Below are 23,480 nucleotides of genomic sequence, written 5' to 3' on the forward strand. Positions count from 1 at the left end.
AGGCAAGTTGTTTCAGGAAAACTGCCTCGCCACAAGCTTCAGTAAACCAAGGGTGGGAGGAAGGGTAGGACAACTGAAGACGAGAGGGGATAAATCTGTGCATGAGAGAGAGCAAGTTTCTTTGAAAGAATTCCAAGGATGAGTTGATGTTGGAGAAAGTAGCGAGAGGAGACCAGTCGATAAGTTTGATGGCTCCTTGGAGACCCTGCCAGTTGGCTTGAGTGAAATGCCAGACTCAACGGCGGTGAGGTGGTTCTCTGATAATAGCCAGAGAGATGTCCACTTTGACAAGGACGTGGTCAGAAGAACCGATTGGAGCGGAGGAAGAGCAGCAGATATTGTCAGGGAAATTTGTCAAAACCAGATCTAGAAGAGATGGAATACCATTGGTGAAAACAGGTTACCCAAGATCCGGGTAGGGAAGTTGACCGATTGAGTCAGTCCCAATGAGTCGCAGAAAGCTATTGCTGAAGTGCCATGACAGGTGAGAGAGGTACCCACACCTAGCCAACTGGCATGATGACAACTGAAGTTGCCACATATGAGGAAGAGAGAGTTTGGATGAGAATATAGAAGTTGGTCCATGTTTTCGGATAGTGAGGTGTAGATGGAGTCATCACTGTTTGGTGGACGGTACAGTACACATATAAACATGAGGTGTGAGTGGAGGGGAAGCCGTAGCCAGAGGTATTCCTGGGGGTGTGGGGGAGTGAGGACAGTGCATGGAGAGTGAAGAATGGAGACTTTGATGAAGAGAGCAACTCCTCCACCAGGACGAGGCTCAGGTCTGTCATACCGGAGGAGGGAGTAACCAGGGAGAGATACTTCGGAGTCAGACACGTCTTGGGGGCGGAAAGTTTCTGTGAGGCAGATTATGTCTGGTTTGTCAGTGGCAACCTGTATGGAAAGATCTGAAAGGTTTGAGCGAAGACCCCGGATATTTGAGGTCCACACTGTTAATGAAGAGGGAGGGGAGGAGGCTTTGGATGCAGTGGGTGGGAGGGGAGGAGGAGGGTAGGAGAAGGGACGAGCGGGGGGGGGAGATAAGGAGGGTTGTTGAAAGAGTTTGGGGGATTGCAGAATAGCTCAGGGAGGGGGCCGGATGAGGAAGAAAAAGGCTCTTTGGTGCTGGGGAAGAGGGGGATAAGAGAGCGGAAGAAGGCAGTTGAGGATTTGAGGAGGTGGAGTGAAGAGATGGAGGTGAGAGGGCAGTGGAAGGAGGCAGCTTTGTGGAAGAGAGGGGGGGAAACTTTGAGAAGAATGAGTAAGGGGGGGTGAATGGTGCGAGAAAGGTGAGGGGGGGGGAGTTTTTGAGAGAGGTGGGAGGGAGGCTTGGAGGGAGAAGAGTGTGATGGTTGCTTTGAGAGTGAGGGGTGAGAGGGGTGAGTTGGTAATGAAAATGGAAAAAAAGAATGGTTGATGGAAAGCGAACATTCATAGGAAATTGGGGTTTTAAAAAGTTTTCGGTCAGAGATGTGATTTAACCATAGACTCTTATAGAGAAGGACTGGAACCTCCCATGCTCGGGGTTTGTAACTTGAGTCTGAAGGATTAACTTGAGTCCGGGGCTAAAATGACTTCTAGAAGGGCGAGAGACACGATCGCAGGATCCATATAGGGGTTTTTCAGGACGGCGAGTTCAATAGTGTCATTTTCAACACCACTTGAGGTCATCTTCAAGATCAAAAGGTCATATTTCAAGGTCAAATTACTGAATTTTGGTATTTTTTCCCCGTTTTTGTGTCTAACTCATAAACGGTGAGAGATGGCTGATTGCAATAATATGCAAGTGTGTGGAGCTGTCAAACTTTGATATTTATTGTCATATATCATATTACATAAACATTATATGCATGTCACAACACTATGCCTATTACAACTATGTCTATGTCTATCACTAGTTGCAGAGCTTTTCTTGCCACCTGAGGCATCCCAAAGCTTTTTCTTTGTCACTTACATTGAGGACATGAGCTTTCAATAGAATGTTAGCTAAAGTAGTACATGCAGCATTACTACTAGCTAAAGGTGCATCTACAGAGGATAACAGCTCAGCAAAATGAAATCGGCAACGCATTTTAGTCTTGTCATACAAATTATAGGCATTATTTACAAAAAAGACGGTTGACATCGTCGGCACACTCAATCCACCTCTATTCAAATTATCTAGAAACTCAGATGACACCTCGTTACCATCTTCATCATCAATGATCTCCTCCATACTAGTGCTATCGCCATATTTATGAACAAGGTGTCCGGCCAAATAAACTACTTTATGCTTAAGGGCATCGTCAGACCCCAAGAGATCCTGAGTGTCTTGAGGAGTAATCTCGTCAATGAGTTCACTTCGCTCATCTGGATTTATGGAAGTTGTACAGTTCTTGTCGCAATCAATCACACGAGAACTAGATTCGGGCATAATGTCATGCTTAATGAGTATTTGCAAATTTACAATTTTAGCTGCAGCCATAATGTCAACTACGTTAATGTTGAAGTTTCCACCGCTTCTTTGCCTGGCTTGGCTGAAAAACTTTTCCAAGGCTTCATCTGCAAATATAGCAGGAAGAACGTAGTCAAAGTCTTTCTCTGCCAGAAGCAATTTGGCAGCATCCACATTATTACGTGTGGACACAGTGAAGGCTTCAGCAGTTTGCTGAGTTAGCTTCAGCTTACGACCACCACCTCCTTGCCATGCGCTGGTAGATATAATTTGGCAGGCCTGCTCCAGCCAAGTGAAACTTGTACAGTCTGCTGTCCAAGGCTGTCTGGATTCGTCGCCTAGATGGATAGCTGAGAAACGGTCTTTCACATTCATCATCTTGAACCACTCACTCATTATCTGGGTGAGGATGATTGTGCCTTCGCTGATGCCCAGTGAATCCTTGAAGGTCTTTAAAGCAGCGACAGTCTTGTCATTGAGCACTTGGCATACCAATGGTAGGCTCTGGCGTTGAAGGGGCTTGGGGAAAACAGCGGTGTGCGTCAGCTTGGTTAAGCGAATCGGAGTCGCCCGGTCGATCTCATAAACCTTCTGAATATCACTCCAGTAAGCTTTGTACTCATTACCATCTACGACAAATGAGAATGTCTTGCCATCAACAGTAATCCAGTTGTTGCGAACATTTTTGAAGATGTGCACGTAGTCGTACACTAAGAACATAGATTGCTCTTGAATTGACAGCACTTGGAAACTTTCTGGTCCTCCAAGTTTTGAATAAACACTGCGGTTGGTATTGCAATTGTCACATATCAAAGAAATCACAGTGCCGCCAGTACCAACTACAGCTGATGCAGCTTCGATAAGGAGTTCCTTCAGCTGATCGGCAGTTAGTTTTTTTTTGCAGGGCAAAATGCGTAGAATATAGCGTGGACCACCGAAATGGCAGGCAACTTCAACAACCATAGCATGTGAAGCAAGCATTTTGTGTTCACCACCCGCTGCTGCATTTTGAGCATATCCTACAACATGCCCTCCAGAAAATCGCAATGTCTCAACCAGCTTTACCTCGTCAAACATTAAATTGACCAAACGCTGCTGTGGTTTAAGCTGGTCGAACAAGGTTTTGAGGTTGGAGTCCTGCTGACTACTAGCAAGCATCTGTTTTACCTTTTTTTGTTGATGGTAGAATGATTAAGCTGGATCGACGAATCATTTTGTATGCACTGGGTGATATGTTGTGAAGCTGCGTTGCGAAAATCATAGTATCAGTATCAAATCGGCAACGATCAAGAGGTTTGAACATAAGATGCAGCTGCGACAGAAGGAAGGTGAAATGAGGAAGCTCGTGTGCCTCAGTCATCCAACAGAGCTGGCTTATTACAAGCTGAAGAATTTCCTTGCTTTTGCATTCATAGATGTTTACCTGGTCAGTTATGGATCTAATCTAGGACCATTTTGAGAGCAGGCTGTTCTTCTGCAAAGGAAAAAGTCGTTTGGGCACCTCAATGCCATCTTTCTCAACTCTATTCAAGAATAGAAATCCAAAAGGTGAGTGAACTTGTTGGAAATGAAAGAACTGCTTGACAGTTTGTCCAGTAGCATCAGTTCTTGATATGTAAAGGTTTTCCTGGTCTTTTATGATGTTAAAGCCCGGAAAATAGGAGCTGATTTTAGCACAGAAGTGGTCGAAATCTTGAATATTGTCTGCAGCCTCATCAGCTGCCTGCATCTTCTTAGCTCTTGATTCTGATGTAGAAGATGATGTTAGGCGTGAGGCTGAGGTCACCTGCTTCAAAGCTGATTTCGGTACTCCAGGAAATATTGATGGGGGTTCTGTGGGTCGTTTGCCACAACTGACACCCAATCACAATTGAAATGTCTCACAAATATATATCTCCTTTAAGCACCTCAAGCTTTCTTTCTCATTTGGCATTGCCAATATCCATCTCTCCCTCTCCTCAGGATCTTTTAGGAAGGATATGACCTTTACATAAGGCATCCCATCATGGTTTCCTCTACAACCAAAGCAGCTGCAACGACGTGGCATATTGTCACCAAAGCAGGAAACAACACAAAGATCATGTGAGATCACCAGCTGGACAGTTTCTGAAAGAGAAACAAACAAAACATACATTAGTTAACGATGATATAAATCAGCAAGTAGGTGCAATAGGTGCACAATGTCATGTTTTGTCATAGAATTTAAAAAGTTTTCCTCTGAGTTAGACACAAAAACGGGCAAAAAATACCAAAATTCAGTAATTTGACCTTGAAATATGACCTTTTGACCTTGAAGATGACCTCAGGTGGTGTTGAAAATGACACTATTGAACTCGCCGTCCTCAAAAACCCCTGTATGGATCCTGAGATCATGTCTCTTGCCCTTCTTGAAGTCATTTTAGCCCCGGACTCAAGTTCATCCTTCAGACTCAAGTTACAAACCCCGAGATCGTGAGGTTCCAGTCCTTCTCTATAGGAGTCTATGGATTAAACACATTTCCTGAGGGATGCAATAAAGGCGAATTCAGAGAATGGAGAGAAGAAATGCTGTAACAGTTGGATTTTTTAGGCAAGGTATGAAGGAAAGGTCGAATTGAGTGCAGTCTGTTTAAATAGTAGAAGAGTAGTGCATTATGATACAGTAAAGAGTACCACATGTGTGAAAGAGGAAGATGAAGCATTACAAGAGATCGTTTTTATTATTATTATTATTATTATTATTATTATTATTATTATTTGAGAGAGTTTTCATCAGATTAGGTGATGGAAGTGTTGGAGAAAAAATTGTGAGGTGAATGGTGAAATTGGATCGATAAACGCAGGGGGTGTAAACAGATCACGTAGTTATAGGAGAAGCAATTGGCTGTGGGAGGTGTATCGTCAAAAGTGAAATTATTTATTTTAAATAAGGATTGCGTAACATTTAGAAAAGGGAAGGTTGAAGTAAATTCGTGGAAGTGTGTGGTGAATTTGGACGGTAAACGCAGTGTGAAGCTGCTGGGTCGATGAAGAGTACCAGGAAGAGAGACAGAGAGATACACATGGTTACAGGAGGTGCAGAGATCGAAAGAATACAAGGAAGATTATTATTTTTTGATGTGTTTTTGAAGAACAGGTAAGATTCGGGAATGGAAGGTTGTAGATCGGAAGAAATCGTGAAGGTAATGGCGAGAGAGGGTCAGCTCAGTAGAATAAAGATGGTGTGCCGGCAGGAGGAAGAAGAAGACGAGGATGAAGAAGAAGAAGAAGAATCGAGACTTGTGAGTGTGCAAGGAGAAAGGTTTTTTATTTTATTTTAATTTAAGACAATAAATAGTGTTTAGTTGGGAGGGATGGGGGACATTGGGAAAGTGGGGAAGATAGAAATTGAATGTAATGGGGAGAAAATACAAATAAACACGATCGTACACTGAGGGGAACGATGGGTTGGCCTCAAGCACTCGGTAAGACAAGGTCAACGAAAACTCACAAAATAGTATGATTTTTGAAACAAAACCGAACAAGGAACACACAGAAACATGCAGGTTAGAAAATAAACAGTTAAAACGGGACAGATAACGACCGGAAACTTAACTTTGAGATCGACAGCAGAGAGCCCTGAAGGAGACCTGCCAAAGCTCCAAACCCAGAACCCGAAGTGATGTTGAATACGCTTTCATCTTGTCTTGCGAGTGATAGAGGAATAACGGAGAGAGAAAGGCACAAAATTATAGGGGGGGAAAAAAAAAGAGAACTTCCTTCTCCATTTGATTTCCTCCTCATTCTTTCCTCATTGATCCAAACAATACATTGAATATACATTTTTTAAAAATCAAGTCTTTTTTGGCTTCTCCCAATCTTCCCACTCCCCACTTCTCCATGGCTGATGCAAATCCTTGACTCTCACCAAAATGTAATTCATGATATATGCACCACATTGTCAGACTGGCATCATTCTCATAATAAATACGTGACAATAAAAGGTATTATTGCATCTCCTTCTCCTCCCCTGATGAAAGGTATATACGGTACCTGAAACGTCAGTGCTTTTGTGTTTTTTTTGAAATCTGGCATAACAAGTCACCTCTTTTCTACTGTTCATCGACCGTTATGTGTCATCAAAAACAGCTGGCTTAATTTTGCTGCTACGAGCATTCTTTTGCGCAATTAATTATTTTCCAGAAATAAAGACAAATAATGTTGGAAGTTTACTTGTATTTTACAGTTGTACATTTCCAATCAGATCCACCTTGGAATTAACAAAAACTTCCTGTGTAACACACAGCACCGTCTTTAACGCCACTGTCATGGTGAATGTATTTTGTTTCATTGACTATATAGTCTAGTCTGTGGCCTCCTTCATTTCTTTGCATCTACGGTCTGCTTTGTCAGCAGCCTGATGATCTGATGATTTGTTCAAATATTCTGAAATTAACTTTCTTTTTGCTATAAGGCATCCTTCTCCTTTGGATAAAAAAAATTTTCCTCTCCCCTACATGGTCCTTGCAGATAAACATAGTTGCATGTGCAGAAACCGCATGTGAGAGATAGCAGGTGACTTTTTATTGGGGATAGCAGAGATAGAAGACCAATCCTGAAGTGAGAGGCTAGCTTTCCATCTTTTTCATTTGGCCTGAGTGAACTTCCATACCCTGCAGGACTTAGGCAGCTCCCTGATAACAGTGAGAGAGTGGTTGACTCTCACAATAACATGATTAGATTTAGCAATTGGAGGAAAATGTTAGAAGGAAAGTTGGTCATTAACAGGTTCAGAATCAAGGATTTTCCATTAGCATAAATATGGATCATAAAAAAATGTACAAATTGGATCACGTCTGTGGAGTCACATAAGTCCTTTGCTGTGTTACTGTGCTCAGTTGAAGAGGTACCAAATCTCATCCAATTGGCAACAAGGCAAAAGTTGAATTGGCTGTATATGAAGGAGAAGGTGTCAGGAAGGATGGGTTGTTATAAATTGATCCAGGTGGATGTGTGTGTATATGTATATGTGTATATATATATATATATATATATATATATATATATATATGTATATATATATATATATATATATATATATATATATATATATATATATATGTATACACAGAAGTATGAGTTCAGTCTGGAATTTATTCATTGAGACATGATGACAAAATAAATCATTGTATTATGAAGCCAAAAGTACTTTCAAGGGATTTCCATGAACTCTTAAGGAGATAACAGCACTTATTATAAGTGGAAAATTTAAATCTGTCTTCATGTATATAATCATTTTGACCCCTTTTTGCCTTGAGAACTGCCTCAACTCCCATTTGGGATTGATTTAATTCGTTTATTGATTATGTTTGAATCAATCTTTTCCCAACAATGTTGCAATGCACTCCAGAGCATAGTCAAACTGCTCACATGAATTTTATCTTTCTCTCAAATGTATTCACCCTTCATTTATTCTATTATGACAAAGTGTCAGTCAATAATAACTGTAGAAAAATTAAAGAATAAGAATACATATCTTCAATATTATGACGAATGTATGTTTGAAATCGCGGTTTGAAAATTTTTTGTATTGATTAAAACGGACTCGTACTTTTACACCCCAATTTATATACAGTATTTAGCCCATGCACACGGAGCGAAAAGCAGGCTTAAGCAATTGGCTCATGTCTGTCCGTCTGTGCACAAACATTAGTTTATGATCGAGGAACAACTTAATTTCAATTTAGTGTTATATTTTGAACACGAATTGGAAAACAAACCTGTCTTTTTACAGAACTTTGTCTCTGAATTTGATCCGATCACACATGCGCAGAGAGGAGTGAGATAAAAAAAAATTATTGTCTGCTTGCCTTACAGTCAAACAAAATTGAAAACCATTCCAAACAGGAAACTTGATGTTTTTAAGGACGTCATAGAGAACACATACAACAGGTACGAGGAACTAATGTGTGACGTGTTCGAGAGGGTGGTGTAATATACATCAACGGCTGTAAATTCCATAATTTTTTTTTTCATACAACCTTGACAAATTTTATTTTAATTATACACTTGAATGCTGTAGAACACAAATCACCTTCTTATTGTTTCCAAAAGCCTCCAGTTTTGCAGTACTTGGGCATGTTAAACAAGGTGATGTCTTAGGGTGGTCTTTAAGACTGCTTCAATAGCACTAAACCTCCAAAAAAAATGTTTTACGCAATCTTTTTAAATTATTATTATTATATTTCAAATGAAGTATAAAATTTAACATTGTGTTGGGTAACATGTTCTATGAACTCTCTAGTCGGTAAATGGAGTTGTCACTGCTATAGGAGGATGGTACATCACGTTGACAAACAAGATGTGGTTGTAGAAGGGTATGCGTTGCCAAAAGTTCTCCTGTGACATTGCAGGGTTGAGACGTGCAGCAAAGAAGTGTTTTATGTAATAGGTAGTTTGTTCGATATTTAAGTATAATACAACATATTTGTAGTGTTTTTTTTAATCATTCATTTATTCATATCATTTATTTTTATCAAAAATTAAAATGTTTAAGTGTTAAGGCACCAGACCCAATTAGCAATGGCCAATCATTTTATTCAGTTTTTTGTTACATGGCATTGTAGATAAAGTTGTTGATTTTGAAGTGGATAATAATAAAGTTCAAGATGTGGGAAGAGAGGGAGGCATGGTGTGGGTGAACACAGAGCAGGGATGGATGTGAGGGGACACAGACATGAAGGAGATGTCGGGGAGGATGCTGACATGAGGGTGTCTAACACCCTGATTCCATGCAAAACATTTTTTTTTCAGGATGACATCACGATTGGGATGGAGGGAGGGTAATGAAAGACACGAAGAAAACAATCACTGTACCTTCACGACAGGAGATGTAGCCATATGTATGTGAACAATTGAGGAACTGCACAAAAGAAGGGAAGAAGAGGAAGCTGTGTAGGAGAAAGGCATTTGGAAAATAGAGTATAGGACTATGAAACATTTTAAGTTGCCATTTATTATAATTTGAATTGACAGTGTGAGAGAGGGGGGGGGGGTAGGGGGTTCATCAGATGGGAGGAAAGAAGGATAAAATTTTTTTTTACTGAATGTCTTAAGGAATGAGCTGAGAATTGTTGATACAGTGACGAGTTATTTTGGAGGACGTTTTTGAGAAGAATGAATGTCAATGACAGATGAGATAGAAATAAAGGTGAAACAGAGAATTGCAATGGAATGGTGATAAAGAAAGAAGTTTCGAAGGAGTTCAGTGAGGTTACAGACATTGGCAAACATGCATCCAACAAACTAACAAAAAGAAGAAACCATCACAAAGCACAAAATAATGGTTGTGACCAGTTGTTGTTTTTTCATCATAGTACTGATGATTAAGTTCTGCTGAGGATAATTTTAAGCATCGTATGTGTTGTGTTGTTTCTAAGGTTAAAGCAAAATCGTTCCTGAAGTGTTGTCTCCAGTGTTCAAATGATTTTTAGATTTTGTTTGTTTGTTTGATTTATTCATTTATTCATTGAAAAATGAGTGTGGTGGAAGTAAACTGTTCCTCTCACCTGACATATTTCCAATTTTGGAATTCTTCACTTAGGTTAAAGTGATGGCATGTAATGCAGATTGCTTTGCAAAGCTGATGCAGTCTGAAAATGAGGTGCGAGAACGTGTGGTGATGCTGGAGGCTGAGATGAAGTCTCTTATTATGACATTTGAGCAGGAGGTTCAGGCATTGTGCCAAGTGATATGCAAGAATTCGACAGATCTGCATGTATGTAAAATCAATATTTTCATGTTCTTTAACAGATGAGGGCTGGCCAGATAGCCTCGAGGTATGCATATTCATCTTCCAGATATCTAGCTGGAGTTTGAATCTCAACCGAGCTATGAAACTGTCATTCTAGTATTTTTTATGCAGGGTAACGTATTACTGTGTGCACCATCCATTGGATGGTTGTTATGCTGGAGAAACTGCTATCACTGGTTGTTGGTGGGCATTAAAAATCCCATGGGGACTTTTGTGAGGAGTCGACGAGTTTTCGCTGACACTGGCCAAGTTGCAAATTCCTGTCGCCTTCAGTCATTCATGATGCCTTGCCAGCTGATGAGTCAAGTTTAATGCCAAATAGTACCTTTTCACTGGGCATAAGCTTGCCAGCTCAAGTCTTGGGGAAGTGCTCTTCATGCTGATGAAGTCCAGTGAGCCAGAAATGTGTTTGTGGATTTATTTCCTTTCCAAGGGGTGGGCTGACATTGCTCAGAAAAAGGTTAGCTGGGTGAGACTGTGGGGAGCAGTCAGTGCAGCAGGAAACACACTGCTTGTAACAGTGGGCGGTTCTGTGTCTGTCACAGACTGAAGTAGCTATTTTAATTGGCAGGATAGCTGAGAGGTATGCACACTCGCCTCAAATCTGTCTGGCCTGGTTTTGAATCTTGGCTAAATTACAAACTGTCATCCCGGTGTTTCACAGGCAAGGTGATTGATCAATGTGTGTGCCGTCCCTCAGATGGACATTAATCGGGTATCCCGTCTGCCGGATTTAGTTGGTGGATGTTAATTAACTCACAGTGTCCTTCTCAAAGAGTAGGCGAGTAATCGACGCCCCCTTGGCCAAAAATATCCAAAATTCCTGTCCTAAACTTGTGTTCCCCTGTCAAAGGGAACAAAGTGAAAACGGGTCAAACCACAGGGGGGTCGCTACATCCCTCAGCTAAGTATGTGGATTAGTAGTAGTTGTAGTAGTTATAGTAGTTATTTTAATTGTAACATATTTCATGGCTGTAAAGATATCCTCGTAAACTGCGTAATGGATTGATGCATGGATTGATGGATATAGGATCAAATAGGATTGATGCGTGGAAGACATGCCTAATGGTCAGAACACTTGCAGCAAATACTGGTGTGGCACAAGGGTTCACAGTTACCATTCCAATGAAGATGTACTATTTGGCAAATATAATAAGATAATGTACGTTTGCCACCTCAACTCTTGGAGGGAGTTGACTCCATGCTCATGGTCGGTGAGCCAGCAATGTGTACTGTACATGAACAGATTTCCTTCCGAAGTGATGAGCTGGCATTACTAAAGAATTGTCAGTTAACTGATACTGTGTATCAGTTAGTATGTGTATCAGTTAATACATTGTAGCAGTTAATACGCTGCTTGTTTGCCGTGGTTGGTTCTGTCTTTCACAGACTGAAACTAAAAGCCTGAAATATACATATCAGTGTGTGTGTGTGTGTGTGTGTGTGTGTGTGTGTGTGTGTGTGTGTGTGTGTGTGTGTGTGTGTGTGTGTGTGCGCGCGCGCGCGCGTGCCAGTGTGTCTCCTCCACAACTCCAAAACCATAAAACCTAGCAGCCTGAAACTTTGCATGCATACTAAGAAAATTCCAAGGAAGTGCATGAGTGAAAATTGGGTCTTTGGGTTAATTAAAACACCCCTTTTGAAGATAATAATTAATGGCTTCATTTAATTTTATCCATTGTCAGATGTATCCTCGGCCACCTCGCTCTTTGGGGTCTTAAGGCGTCTCCTGGGTAACCTCGGTGGGGTCTGAAGCCGCCATGTTTTTTGGCCTGTTCAACCATGCCTTGACTTGGAGCAGGCCACAATTATTTCTTAATGATAAAGTTTTTTTTTTTTTTTTGCTTTCCTCATTCATGTTATTGAATGCCTGTTCATCATAGCTACGAATCGCTGTCTGCATCACTTTTGTAAGTGCTATAGTTTTCAAATTAGGAGCTTTGAGCAATTTCAAGCATTATAACAATGCAATCTTCCACAATCTACTCTCATGGACTAATTAAAGTATATCATCTAAATATTATTTCAGCTTTAAGGATCAGATATCATCCAGACTAAATAAATGTCTAAATCTGGAGTGAAATCCTGTAATTTAAAGTCTCATAACAAAGCCTATATACCTATTTACTTTAAGCAACCAAGGTTGCTTGGTTTAAGGTTTAAGCCTTTAAACCAAGGTTTAAGCCCCTCCTTCTCCATATTTTCACAAGAAAATATGGAATTTCCAAATCATTAAACTTATCCTTTTCTACTGTGTGGATAACTATATTGAGTGAGCAAAACATTAGGAACATGCTAAAATTAACTAGCTTCATGGAGCTATACGATTTAATGCATTCACTGCTTGACATTGTGCCCTGTCCGCCAGAGGGACTGCTTATCCATTGCGTCTGCCAGATCTGTGTCTATATTTCCGGAGGTTTTGTGGGGTGCTCTACAGGGTATCAAAGCAAATCTGGTGAAAAATTGATGTTTTAAAATGAAGTTATAACGTTTGCGCGCACCGCGAATCGATGTACCACCTGACGCATGCACAGACGAGCAGGCAACATGGCAGATTATCTGCAATTATTATTTCACGGGCGATTCGACGTTGCAACGTCTCCAGGTTTGTTCTACATTAAAGAGCAACTCTTTTGTAGATAAGGTCATTGTTTGAACGAATTCATTTAAGTTCTTTAACTGCTGTGGGGACGGTGAAGACAGGCTTTAAAGTTAAAGGGATCCTATATGGTATGCATCCACGGTCTGGCCTGCCCTACCTGATCAACCATTTAATTGGAGTGCTTGCTTGAGTGCTTAAGCCATTTGCCAAGCACCCTACAGTCGACAGTGGTACCGCGCTCACTGAAATTGTTCACTCACTGGAGATGCTTATGCCGCGTCACGTCATCCTGAGCGAGTTGTTCTTGCTCTATCATCCTGAGCAAGTGATTCGTGCTCCATCATCCTGAGCGAGTGGTCCGTGCTCCGTCATCCTGAGCGAGTGGTCCGTGCTCCGTCATCCTGAGCCAGTGGCCCACACTCCATCCGCGAGTGGCCCATGCTCCATCCATGAGTGGCCCATGCTCCATCCGTGAGTGGCCCGTGTTCCGTCATCCTGAGCGAGTGGTTCGTGCACCGTAATGTTGAGCGAGTGGTTCGTGCACCGTAATGTTGAGCGAGTGGTTCGTACTCCATCATCCTGAGCGAGTGATTCGTGCTCCGTCGTTCAGAGCAAGTGGTTCATCTTCAGTCATTCTGAGCGAGTTCTTCGTCCTCCATCATTCTGAGCGAGTTGTGAAATACCACCCGATTTCCAAGCTGTTTGCTGTATTAACGTGGTTTCTAAATTATCGAGCGAATTTTTTTTTCCACCCATCACATGCAGCTGTTTATAAAGATTAATGTTTGTGAACATATCCCTGAAACATCTACATGAATTCAACATTGTTTTTCAGTGAAAGCTACTCAAGGTTTTCGGATTGTATGCAGGACGTACTGTAGTCGGTAATCACACTGACTCCAACCTGCTGATTCCCGAAAAATTGCTGATATTGGCCAAGCATGAAGGTGTGTGTGTGTGTGTGTGTGTATGTTTGTGTGTGGTTTTTAAAGCATAACATATTATCTCTGCTAACTCCCCTACCCCCACACCTGTCTCTGTCTCTGTCTCTGTCTGTCTCTCTCTCTCTCTCTCTCTGTCCCATTCTTGCCCTACCCCTCCCAATACAATGCAGCACCCTCCTCCCACACCTACCGCTCTCACTCTCCCCTCCCCTCTTTCTCTCTCTATCTGTGGACATAACCGGATGGTGGTTATGTCTGGACAGTGTTTGTCCCCAGACGTGTCCATGCAATGTTTTGTCCGGATGGGAGTTTGTCTCTGGACGTGTCCAAGCAGTGTTTGTCTCCAGATGCGTCCGGGCGGTGTTTATGTCCGGACGTGAGTTTATCACCGGACCCATCCGGAAGGAAGTTTATCTCTGGACGTATCCAAGCAGTGTCTGTCTCCAGATGCGTCCGGGCGGTGTTTATGTCTGGACGTGAGTTTATCACCGGACGCATCCGGAAGGAAGTTTATCTCTGGATGTCTCCAAGCAGTATTTGTCTCTGGACAGTTTGTTTCTGGACGCGTCCGGGCGGTGTTCATGTCCAGACGTGAATTTATCACCGGATACATCCGGAAGGAAGTTTATCTCTGGATGTGTCCAAACAGTATTTGTCTCTGGACAGTTTGGCTCTGGATGCGTCCGGGTGGTGTTTGTCTCCGGGCTGTATTTATTGTATGACTGGTAGAAAATGGATTTCAGACATTATATTGTTTGCATCTTCACTGCTATTCTATGCAGAATCATTTTGATGAGAGAGTACGAATCGTAATTAAGGCTCCACTGCATGTCTACCTTCCCTTCCTCTCACCTCTCACCATCTTCCCTTCCCCCACCCTCCTCACTCTCCCTCAATCCTCGCTCCCACACTCCTCCTTGCTCTCCCTCCCTCTATTTTTCCATCCACCTCTTCACTCTCCCCCTCCCTCTCTTCCCTATCCCTCTCTTTCTTTCCCCTTCTTTTCTCCCACCCCCCCTTTAGTATTTCCATCAGTGACTGGTTGTATTTGCTCGTATACTAATCAATGTCAGTGTGTGTGTCTCCTCTATACCTCTAAAGCCATGAAACCTAACAGCCTGAAACTTTGCATGCATACCAAGAAAACTCCAAGGAAGTGCATTATTGAAAATTGGGTGTTTGGGTTAATTAAAACACATTTTGAAGATAATTAATGGCCTTATTTAATTATATTGTTATGAATTCTCGCCCGCCGGGGTGTGAACAGCCGCGTTTAGCCGAATCTCGGCCGTACGCCCACCGGACAGACAATTCAGTCACGGTTTTCCGGAGCAACGCTGAAAACCAGCCACGGGTGTGATCTTAACCACACCACAACCTTGTCCGCACTCTACCCACGCTACAGGGTCAATCGCCGAACTGTCGATATACCTAATTATTTGCGCGGGTAGATTACCGAGAGATTGTACCTCAACAGGGCCGCTGGGACACGAGCCGCTTAATGCAGCTTGCTCCGTTTTGGGATAACCGAGCGGGGTGTTATCGCGACTCCCGTTGGACCCGATCGCTTTACCGGCTATTTAAAAACCAACTATATTCTGAGGGCAAGATGGCAGTTCAATTGGGGAAAGAGGACACAACGAACGGGTGACATTTGAACAAGCACATTTATTACACACGTATGCAGTCAGGTATTCATGCAAGAAAAGCACGTATTCGAGCATGCACATATGCAATTATACAGCCAACAAAAACAATGCAAAGGAACTATGACTGTTTATTTATTATGTACAGTCACTTATCACAGTTCTACTTAACGGACTCGGCGCCACAACTTTCATACAAAGAAAAGCAAGGAAAAAACCCCCTCAAAGACAAGGGGGTAGACTGGACCCCTTGGGGTCTTTATACCACGGAGCCATGTAGACCGCAGAGGCTCCGCGAGACCGGGCTGGCTACCTTCACCTCGCTGGGGCGACCCGCACCGTCCCATCTGCACGACCCACGGTAAGGCACGACTCGGCGGGCGGCCACGACCTCCAGACAGAGACCTCGACCCTCTCGACCTCCAAAAAGACGTCCTTCTCAGCTCCAAAAAAAGACCGAGAGAGACTCCCAACAACCGACAGACTTTCTCCTCAGCTCGTCCTTTATATCCATGCATGCATCGCCCCTCCCTACTTCCCGCACGCGCGGGAAACTTCCAGTTCGGGGTTGTTGCCGCCAAGGGAGTGTGGCGCCAGGGCCGTTATCTGCCCAAAATCAGGCCCCTCCTTTACATCAACTTTGAACCCTGACCCGATTCACCCCTTCCCCCGGAAAGCAAGAAAAAAGGGGGAGGGGAAATCCTAGCGTTATCGGAACTTCTCTCCTTGGCGCTGTGGTTCTGCCTGCACTCCGCGGGGGCAACGGGTTTTCCTACCGTTGCCTTTGTTTCCTTTCTTGATGAGTATCCGTGGTGTAGATGTTATCCGATGTGGAGAGGTTTGTGGTGTGGTTGTTGAGGTAGTGGTGTGGTCGTTGAAATGCGGTTGTGGAGAAGGTGGTTGTGGTTGTTGTTGAGAAGGTGAGGCTGGCGTTCGTGGTGGTCGTGAGGGTGGTGTGGTTGGGCGGTTGACAAGGTGGTGGTGGTGATCGTGGTTGGTGTGGGTTGGTGGCTGTTCATTGTCTGTGGAGATGTTGGCGGTTGACGAGAAGGTGGTGGTGGTGATCGTGGTTGTTGTGGTTGGTGGCGCTTTGTGGTGGTAGTAATGGTGGTTGGTCCAAAATAACGATAGTAAAAGAAAAACACTATCTCAAAGATCACAGCCCTGATCACATGAATAAATCCCATTAGACAAGGTGGGGAAATCTATCTGAACACAGACTTATCGGCATAACTGAACTAAGGACATATATGGTGCTCTGCGAATTTCCACAGCCATAACAATATCATTTATCAGGCATATCCTCAGTCACTGCACTCTATGGGGTCTCACGACGTATCCTGAGTAACCTCGCTGGGGTCTGAAGCCGCCATGTTTTTTGGCTTGCTCAACCATGCCTTGACTTGGATCTGGCCGCAGCGATTTCTTAACGATAAAGTTTTTTTTTCACTTTCCTCACTAATATTATCGAATGCCTGCTCATCAAAGCTATGAATCACTGGGTACATTGCAATGCTTATAGACGCCTGGAGACGCCAATGTTCACGGCTTTATTTCATTTCTGCACATGCGATAATCTCAAGAATCTCTTAAATGAAGGAGAATTACAAAATTTAAGCTCCAGAGTCGAACTGAGCATCGGTTCAGACTTCTAAAAGGTGTTCCTTTGTCCAATTCGGATGTATTTGACATTTTGGGTGTCTCCTGGAGATGTATGCCTGGTATTGGCTTCATGGTTAGGGTGGTGGGCTTGAGATCTTAGGATCCTGAGTTCAAATCCCACTTGGCTGTTGAATTAATAAAAGGTGGGGTTAACTCAGCCTGTCATCCTTCCGAGGTCAGCAAAATGAGTGCCAGCTTGCTGGTGTCCTGCGTCTGAGTCGCAACCTGTCCAGGATTGTGCCCAATAGCCTAGGAGACTGCTTCGGCAGTGCCAATGCTCTGCACAGATTGTGGTCCTGATGGATGGATGGATGGATGGGAGGTGTGTTTTTAATATGACATTTCGGTGGATGCTAATCACGTGCCAAGTGAGCCGTTTCTTATCAATTGTTTCGTTGGAGTGCTTTAGCCATATGGTGAGTGCTCTGCAATATTCACAGTGTCAGTGAATACTATATCGATGGACTTGAACAAAGTTCAGAGGCCACTCGCGTGCATTGGCCATGTGTTCTGTGGTGCAACAGGAGGTGGCTGGCTTGCTGAAAATGTGCAATCTTATCTCACACCACGTTCCCCTTTTTGTACGATATTCCAGAATACAACTGATCACTTCGGCATGTATAAATACAAATAAAAATGAAACGTTTCATTTATACAAGTTTCTTCAACCATTTTGTGGATTGCTTGGTGAAGCCACTTGGCGCACATTCTTCAAGCTTCAATCAATGGCGACACCGCGGTTCGATACCGGATGTAGGAAGGCAAAATAAATTATATGATCAAAATGAGTAAAAAATATTTTCAGTTGTTATGAAGTCATAAATTTCCACATCACGGCAGGAAAGCCGAGAGGTATGCATGCTCGCTCTGTTTAGCCTGGGTTTGAGTCCTGACCCAGCTATAAACCATCATCCAGGTTTCGCAGGCAGGTGATTCATCACTGTGTGTGCCGTCTCTTGGATGGATGTTAAACTAGGGATCTCACCTGCCAGAATCCCTCTCTCACTCCACTCCCTCACCACTCTCCCATTCTCACCCCTCTGCTTCTCTCACTCCTCTGCCTCTCTCACCCCTATCCCACCTCTCCCTCTTTCCGACCCTGCCACTCTCTCTCTCTCTGAACCCTCCTCTTCCCCCCCCCTTTCCTCTCCCCTCCCTCCACTCCTCCATCTTTCTTACCCACACCACCCCTCCCCCTCTCTTCAGGGGACTGTGGCATGTAGGAATCAGATTCAGAGTGAGCCGACCGGAGGGGCGCAAACATGTACGAGCATGCATGCATGCAGGCAGACCTTTGCCAGGTAGATAGCGTGGGTAATAAATGCTCCCGCCCTAGGTCTCTAAAGTATCCACGTGTGTGTGTGTGTGTGTGTGTGTGTGTGTGTGTGTGTGTTTTATTCGTTATCTCCATTTGCAGTTTTCAGAAGGTGGAATTGAGTCCTCCCAGGTCACGAAACATGGACCAAGGTGTGAAGTTTTGTTTTCAAAGTTTTGTTCCAAGGGCTCTTTTGAGGATCGTCACTGAGCCCTGGACAGCTTCCAACTGCAGTTCCTTTGTAGTCATATTCCCAGGGATATGGCTCGGGCCAGTGGTTCGGGCCTAGCCGACGACCCCTCCGAGGAACGAACGGGCCTTTGCTCTTTCGAAAGTTGATGCTCTTTTAAGAGCCCGCCCGTTCCTCAGCGTTGGCGATCTCTCTCCAGCTTTCTCCACGTTCACGCCGTTCTGCGTGGCACGGCAAGCTTGGCTGTGTTCCGACGACCCCGACTGCCCTCCACTGGACTCGAACCTTGCCGGGCTGCTGGCTTCTTTCGACTCGACGCCAGCTCGACTCCAGACTTCCACTCTCTGCAGCTCCCCGACAGACTCCGGACCCCGACAGATTGCTTGCTTGGCGTTCAGCGCGCCTTTATATCGGGTCCGTGAGTGAGGTCTGATCTTTCACCTCTCACTCTTCACCCCTCTCTGGCTCCGCCCCTTTGGAGCTTTTGATCCGATTTCGACGCGAAGCTCGGAGAAAGCGGACGTGGTAGAAATCATCAGCTCCCGCGGAAGTTGCAGTAATCATCAGCCGTGGAAAGCGGACATTGTAGAAATCATCAGCCCCTGCGTTTGTCGGTGGAGATGCCGCTCGTCCGTGGGATTCGCCGTGGCTGGCGAAAAGATGGCGGCGTTTGTGGAGATGAAGGTGAGGCGATGTTGTGGTTGCTCTGTAGTGGGGATGGCGTGGTTGTTGAAATAGTGGTTGTGGTTGGCGCTGTGGTGGAGATGGCATGGTTGTTGAGAGGTGGTTATGGTTGTTGAAGTAGTGGTTGTGGTTGTTGAAGTTGTGTTTGTTCCAAAATAAAGATAGCAAAAGAATAATGGCTGACTCAAAGATGAGAGCCTGGTGACACGAATAAATCTCTCCAGACATCGGTGGGGAAATCGAATCTGAACACACACTTATCGACATAACTGATCTCTGGGAAGCCTGAATGGTGTTCTGTGAATTTCCACAACCGTAACAATATATATATATATATATATATATATATATATATGTATGTATATATATATATATGTATATATATATATATATGTATATATATATATATATATATATATATATATATATATATATATATATATATGTATATATATATTTTGTCCGAACTATGAGTCCCATGCAACGCAGTTCATTCCATTTATCCACTCGACATGAGGGGAAGACTAACTATTCAAAATACTAATGAAATAACTGTCTTGGGATCACTGTTTGTTGTGTGCCATTGCCTTGGAGGCGTGCGGTTTCACAGAACCACGATTATATATATATATATATATATATATATATATAAAATATATATATATATATATATATATAAAATATCTATATATATATATATATATATATATATATATATATATATATATATATATATATATATATATATATATCTTCTTCTTCCTCTTTCGGCTTGCTCCCGTTAGGAGTCGCCACAGCGGACCAACTGTCTCCATTTCGCTCTATCCTCCACATCTTCCATTGACACTCCAACCACCCGCATGTCCGCCCTCACCGCATCCATGAACCTCTTCTTTGGCCTTCCTCTTCTCCTCCTGCCTGGCGGCTCCATCTTCAACATCCTTCTCCCGATATACTCCGTTTCCCTCCTGTGCACATGTCCAAACCATCTCAATCTCGCCTCTCTCACTTTGTTTCCAAACCATCCTACCTGCGCTGTCCCTCTAATACACTCATTTCTTATCCTATCCATCCTCGTCACTCCCAACGAGAATCGCAGCATCTTTAACTCTGCCACCTCCAGCTCTGCTTCCTGTCTTTTTGTTAGCGCCACCGCCTCCAAACCATACAACATAGCTGGTCTCACTACCGTCTTGTATACGTTCCCCTTCACTCTTGCAGCTACCCTTCTGTCACAAATCACTCCTGCAACTCTTCTCCACCCACTCCATCCTGCCTGCACTCTCTTTTTCACTTCTCTCCCACACTCTCCGTTACTTTGGACAGTTGATCCCAAGTATTTAAACCAATCCACCTTCCCCACCTCAACTCCTTGCAACTGCACCATACCACCACCCTCCCTCTCATTTACGCACATGTACTCCGTCTTACTCCTACTGACTAACATTCCCCTTCTCTCCAGTGCGTACCTCCACCTCTCAAGGCTCGATTCAGCCTGCTCCCTACTCTCCCTACAGATCATGATGTCATCCGCGAACATCATGGTCCATGGAGACTCCAGTCTGATCTCGTCCGTCAACCTGTCCATCACCATTGCAAACAGGAAAGGGCTCAGAGTCGATCCTTGGTGCAATCCCACTTTAACCTTAAACCGGTCCGTCATTCCTACCGCACACCTCACCGCTGTCACACTGTCCTCATACATATCCTGCACGATCCTCACATACTTCTCCAACACTCCCGACTTCCTCATACAATACCACAACTCCTCTCTTGGCACCCTATCATAAGCTTTCTCTAAATCCACAAACACACAATGTAACTCTTTCTGGCCTTCCCTATACTTCTCCATCAACATTCTCAAAGCAAACATCGCATCAGTGGTGCTCTTTCCTGGCATAAACCCATATTGCTGCTCACAGATCATCACCTCTCCTCTCAACCGAGCTTCCACTACTCTTTCCCACAACTTCATGGTGTGGCTTAACAACTTTATCCCTCTGTAATTTCCACAGCTCTGCACATCACCCTTATTCTTGAAAATCGGAACCAGCACACTTAATCTCCACTCCTCCGGCATCCTCTCACTTTCCAAGACTTTATTAAACAATCTGGTTAACAACCCCACTGCCATCTCTCCTAAGCACTTCCATGCCTCCACTGGTATACCATCTGGGCCAACCGCCTTTCCACTTTTCATCTTCTTCATAGCAGTCCTCACTTCATCCTTACTGATCCACCCCACTTCCAGATTCACTATCTCCACCTCTTCCAACCTTCTCTCTCTCATTTTCTTCATTCATCAGCTCCTCAAAGTACTCCATCAACCTTCTCAACACACTCTCCTCGCTCGTCAGCACATTCCCATTTGCGTCCTTTATCACCCTAACCTGCAGCACATCCTTCCCAGCTCGGTCCCTCTGTCTTGCCAATCGGTATAAATCCTTTTCCCCTTCTTTTGTATCCAACTTCTCATACAGCTCGTCATATGCCTTTTCCTTGGCCTTAGCCACCTCTCTTTTTGCTTTTCGATGCCACTCCTTGTACTCCTGCCGACTTTCTTCATCTCTCTGACTATCCCACATCTTTTTCGCCAACCCCTTCTTCCTTATACTTTCCTGTACTTCCTCATTCCACCACCAAGTCTCCTTATCTTCCTTCCTCTGTCCAGATGTCACACCAAGTACCTTCCTAGCTATCTCCCTCACAACTTCTGCTGTCGTTGCCCAATCATCCCACCCATCTTTACCACCATCCAACGCCTGTCTCACCTCCTCCCTAAATTTCACGCAACAGTCTTCCTCCTTCAGCTTCCACCATCTGGTCCTTGGTTCAGCCCTCACTCTCTTCCTCAACCTCACCTCTAAAGTCATCCTACAGACCACCAATCGATGCTGTCGAGCTACACTCTCCCCTGCCACAACCTTACAGTCACTAATCTCTTTCAGGTTGCATCTCCGACTTAAGATGTAATCCACCTGTGTGCACTTTCCTCCACTCTTGTATGTCACCCTGTGTTCCTCCTTCTTCTTGAAATATGTGTTTACCACTGCCATTTCCATTCTTTTTGCAAACTCTACCACCATTTGCCCTTCCACATTTCTCTTGTTGAGACCGTACCTCCCCATCACCTCCTCATCCTCTTTATTCCCTTCCCCAACATGTCCATTGAAATCTGCTCCAATCACCACTCTTTCATCCTTGGATACACTCTCCACCACTTCATCTAACTCACTCCAGAAATCTTCTTTATATTCCATCTCACACCCCATATGTGGGGCATATGCACTGATGACATTCATCATCACCCCTTCAATTTCCAACTTCACACTCATCACTCGGTCAGACACCCTCCTCACCTCCAATACCCTCTTGACATGATCTTCCTTCAGGATTATCCCGACACCATTTCTCCTCCCATCCACACCATGGTAGAACAGTTTGAAACCACCTCCAATGCTCCTCGCCTTACTCCCCATCCACTTGGTCTCTTGTACACACAGTATGTCCACCTTTCTTCTCTCCATCATATCAGCCAACTCTCGCCCTTTGCCAGTCATCGTCCCAACATTCAGAGTTCCAACTCTCACCTCCACACTTCTACCCTTCCCTCTCTCCCACTGCCTTCGGACTCGCCTTCCACGTCTCCTTCTCCTCCTTCGCCCAGCAGTAGCACAATTTCCACTGGTACCCTGCTGACCACCGGTACCGGTGGCGGTCGTTGGTAACCCGGGCCTCGACCGATCCGGTATGGAAATTCGTTTTGTTGTCCGCATAATGATTTGGCATAGGTTTTTATGCCGGATGCCCTTCCTGACGCAACCCTGGTCGCCTCTTACGACACACAGGGATATGGTACACCTATTCTAACCGGGGCATACACCGGGCCCAGTACAACTGGTGCTCATTTCGCCGACCTCGGAAGGATGGCAGGCTGAGTCAACCCCCTGGTGTTTTCGACTTGGTTTATATATATTTATATATATATATATATATATATATATATATATATATATATATATATATATATATATATATATATACACATTATATATACATATACATATACATACATATATTAATTCAGTGTCCCAACGGGGCTTGAACTCAGGACCTCTTGGGTCCCAAGCCACTGCCCTTACCACTGCGCCAACACCAGGCATATATATATATATATATATATATATATATATATATATATATATATATATATATATATATATATA

General features: G+C 43.7%; 1 protein-coding gene across 3 annotated transcripts in view; it reads left to right on the forward strand.

The window, feature by feature from the left end:
• The window catches only part of CEP128 (centrosomal protein 128), a 126,577-nt gene that overhangs the window by 63,903 nt on the left and 39,194 nt on the right, over positions 1-23,480 (forward strand). For all 3 annotated transcript variants that reach the window (XM_085858469.1, XM_085858470.1, XM_085858468.1), the window contains one exon: positions 9,999-10,172. In XM_085858469.1, coding sequence (XP_085714595.1) covers positions 9,999-10,172 — 174 coding nt within the window. The remainder of the gene's footprint in view (positions 1-9,998; positions 10,173-23,480) is intronic.

The sequence above is a fragment of the Eptatretus burgeri genome, chromosome 15 (assembly GCF_056783735.1).
Source record: "Eptatretus burgeri isolate ZD-2024b chromosome 15, Ebu_testis_v1, whole genome shotgun sequence".
Lineage (NCBI taxonomy): Eukaryota > Metazoa > Chordata > Myxini > Myxiniformes > Myxinidae > Eptatretus > Eptatretus burgeri.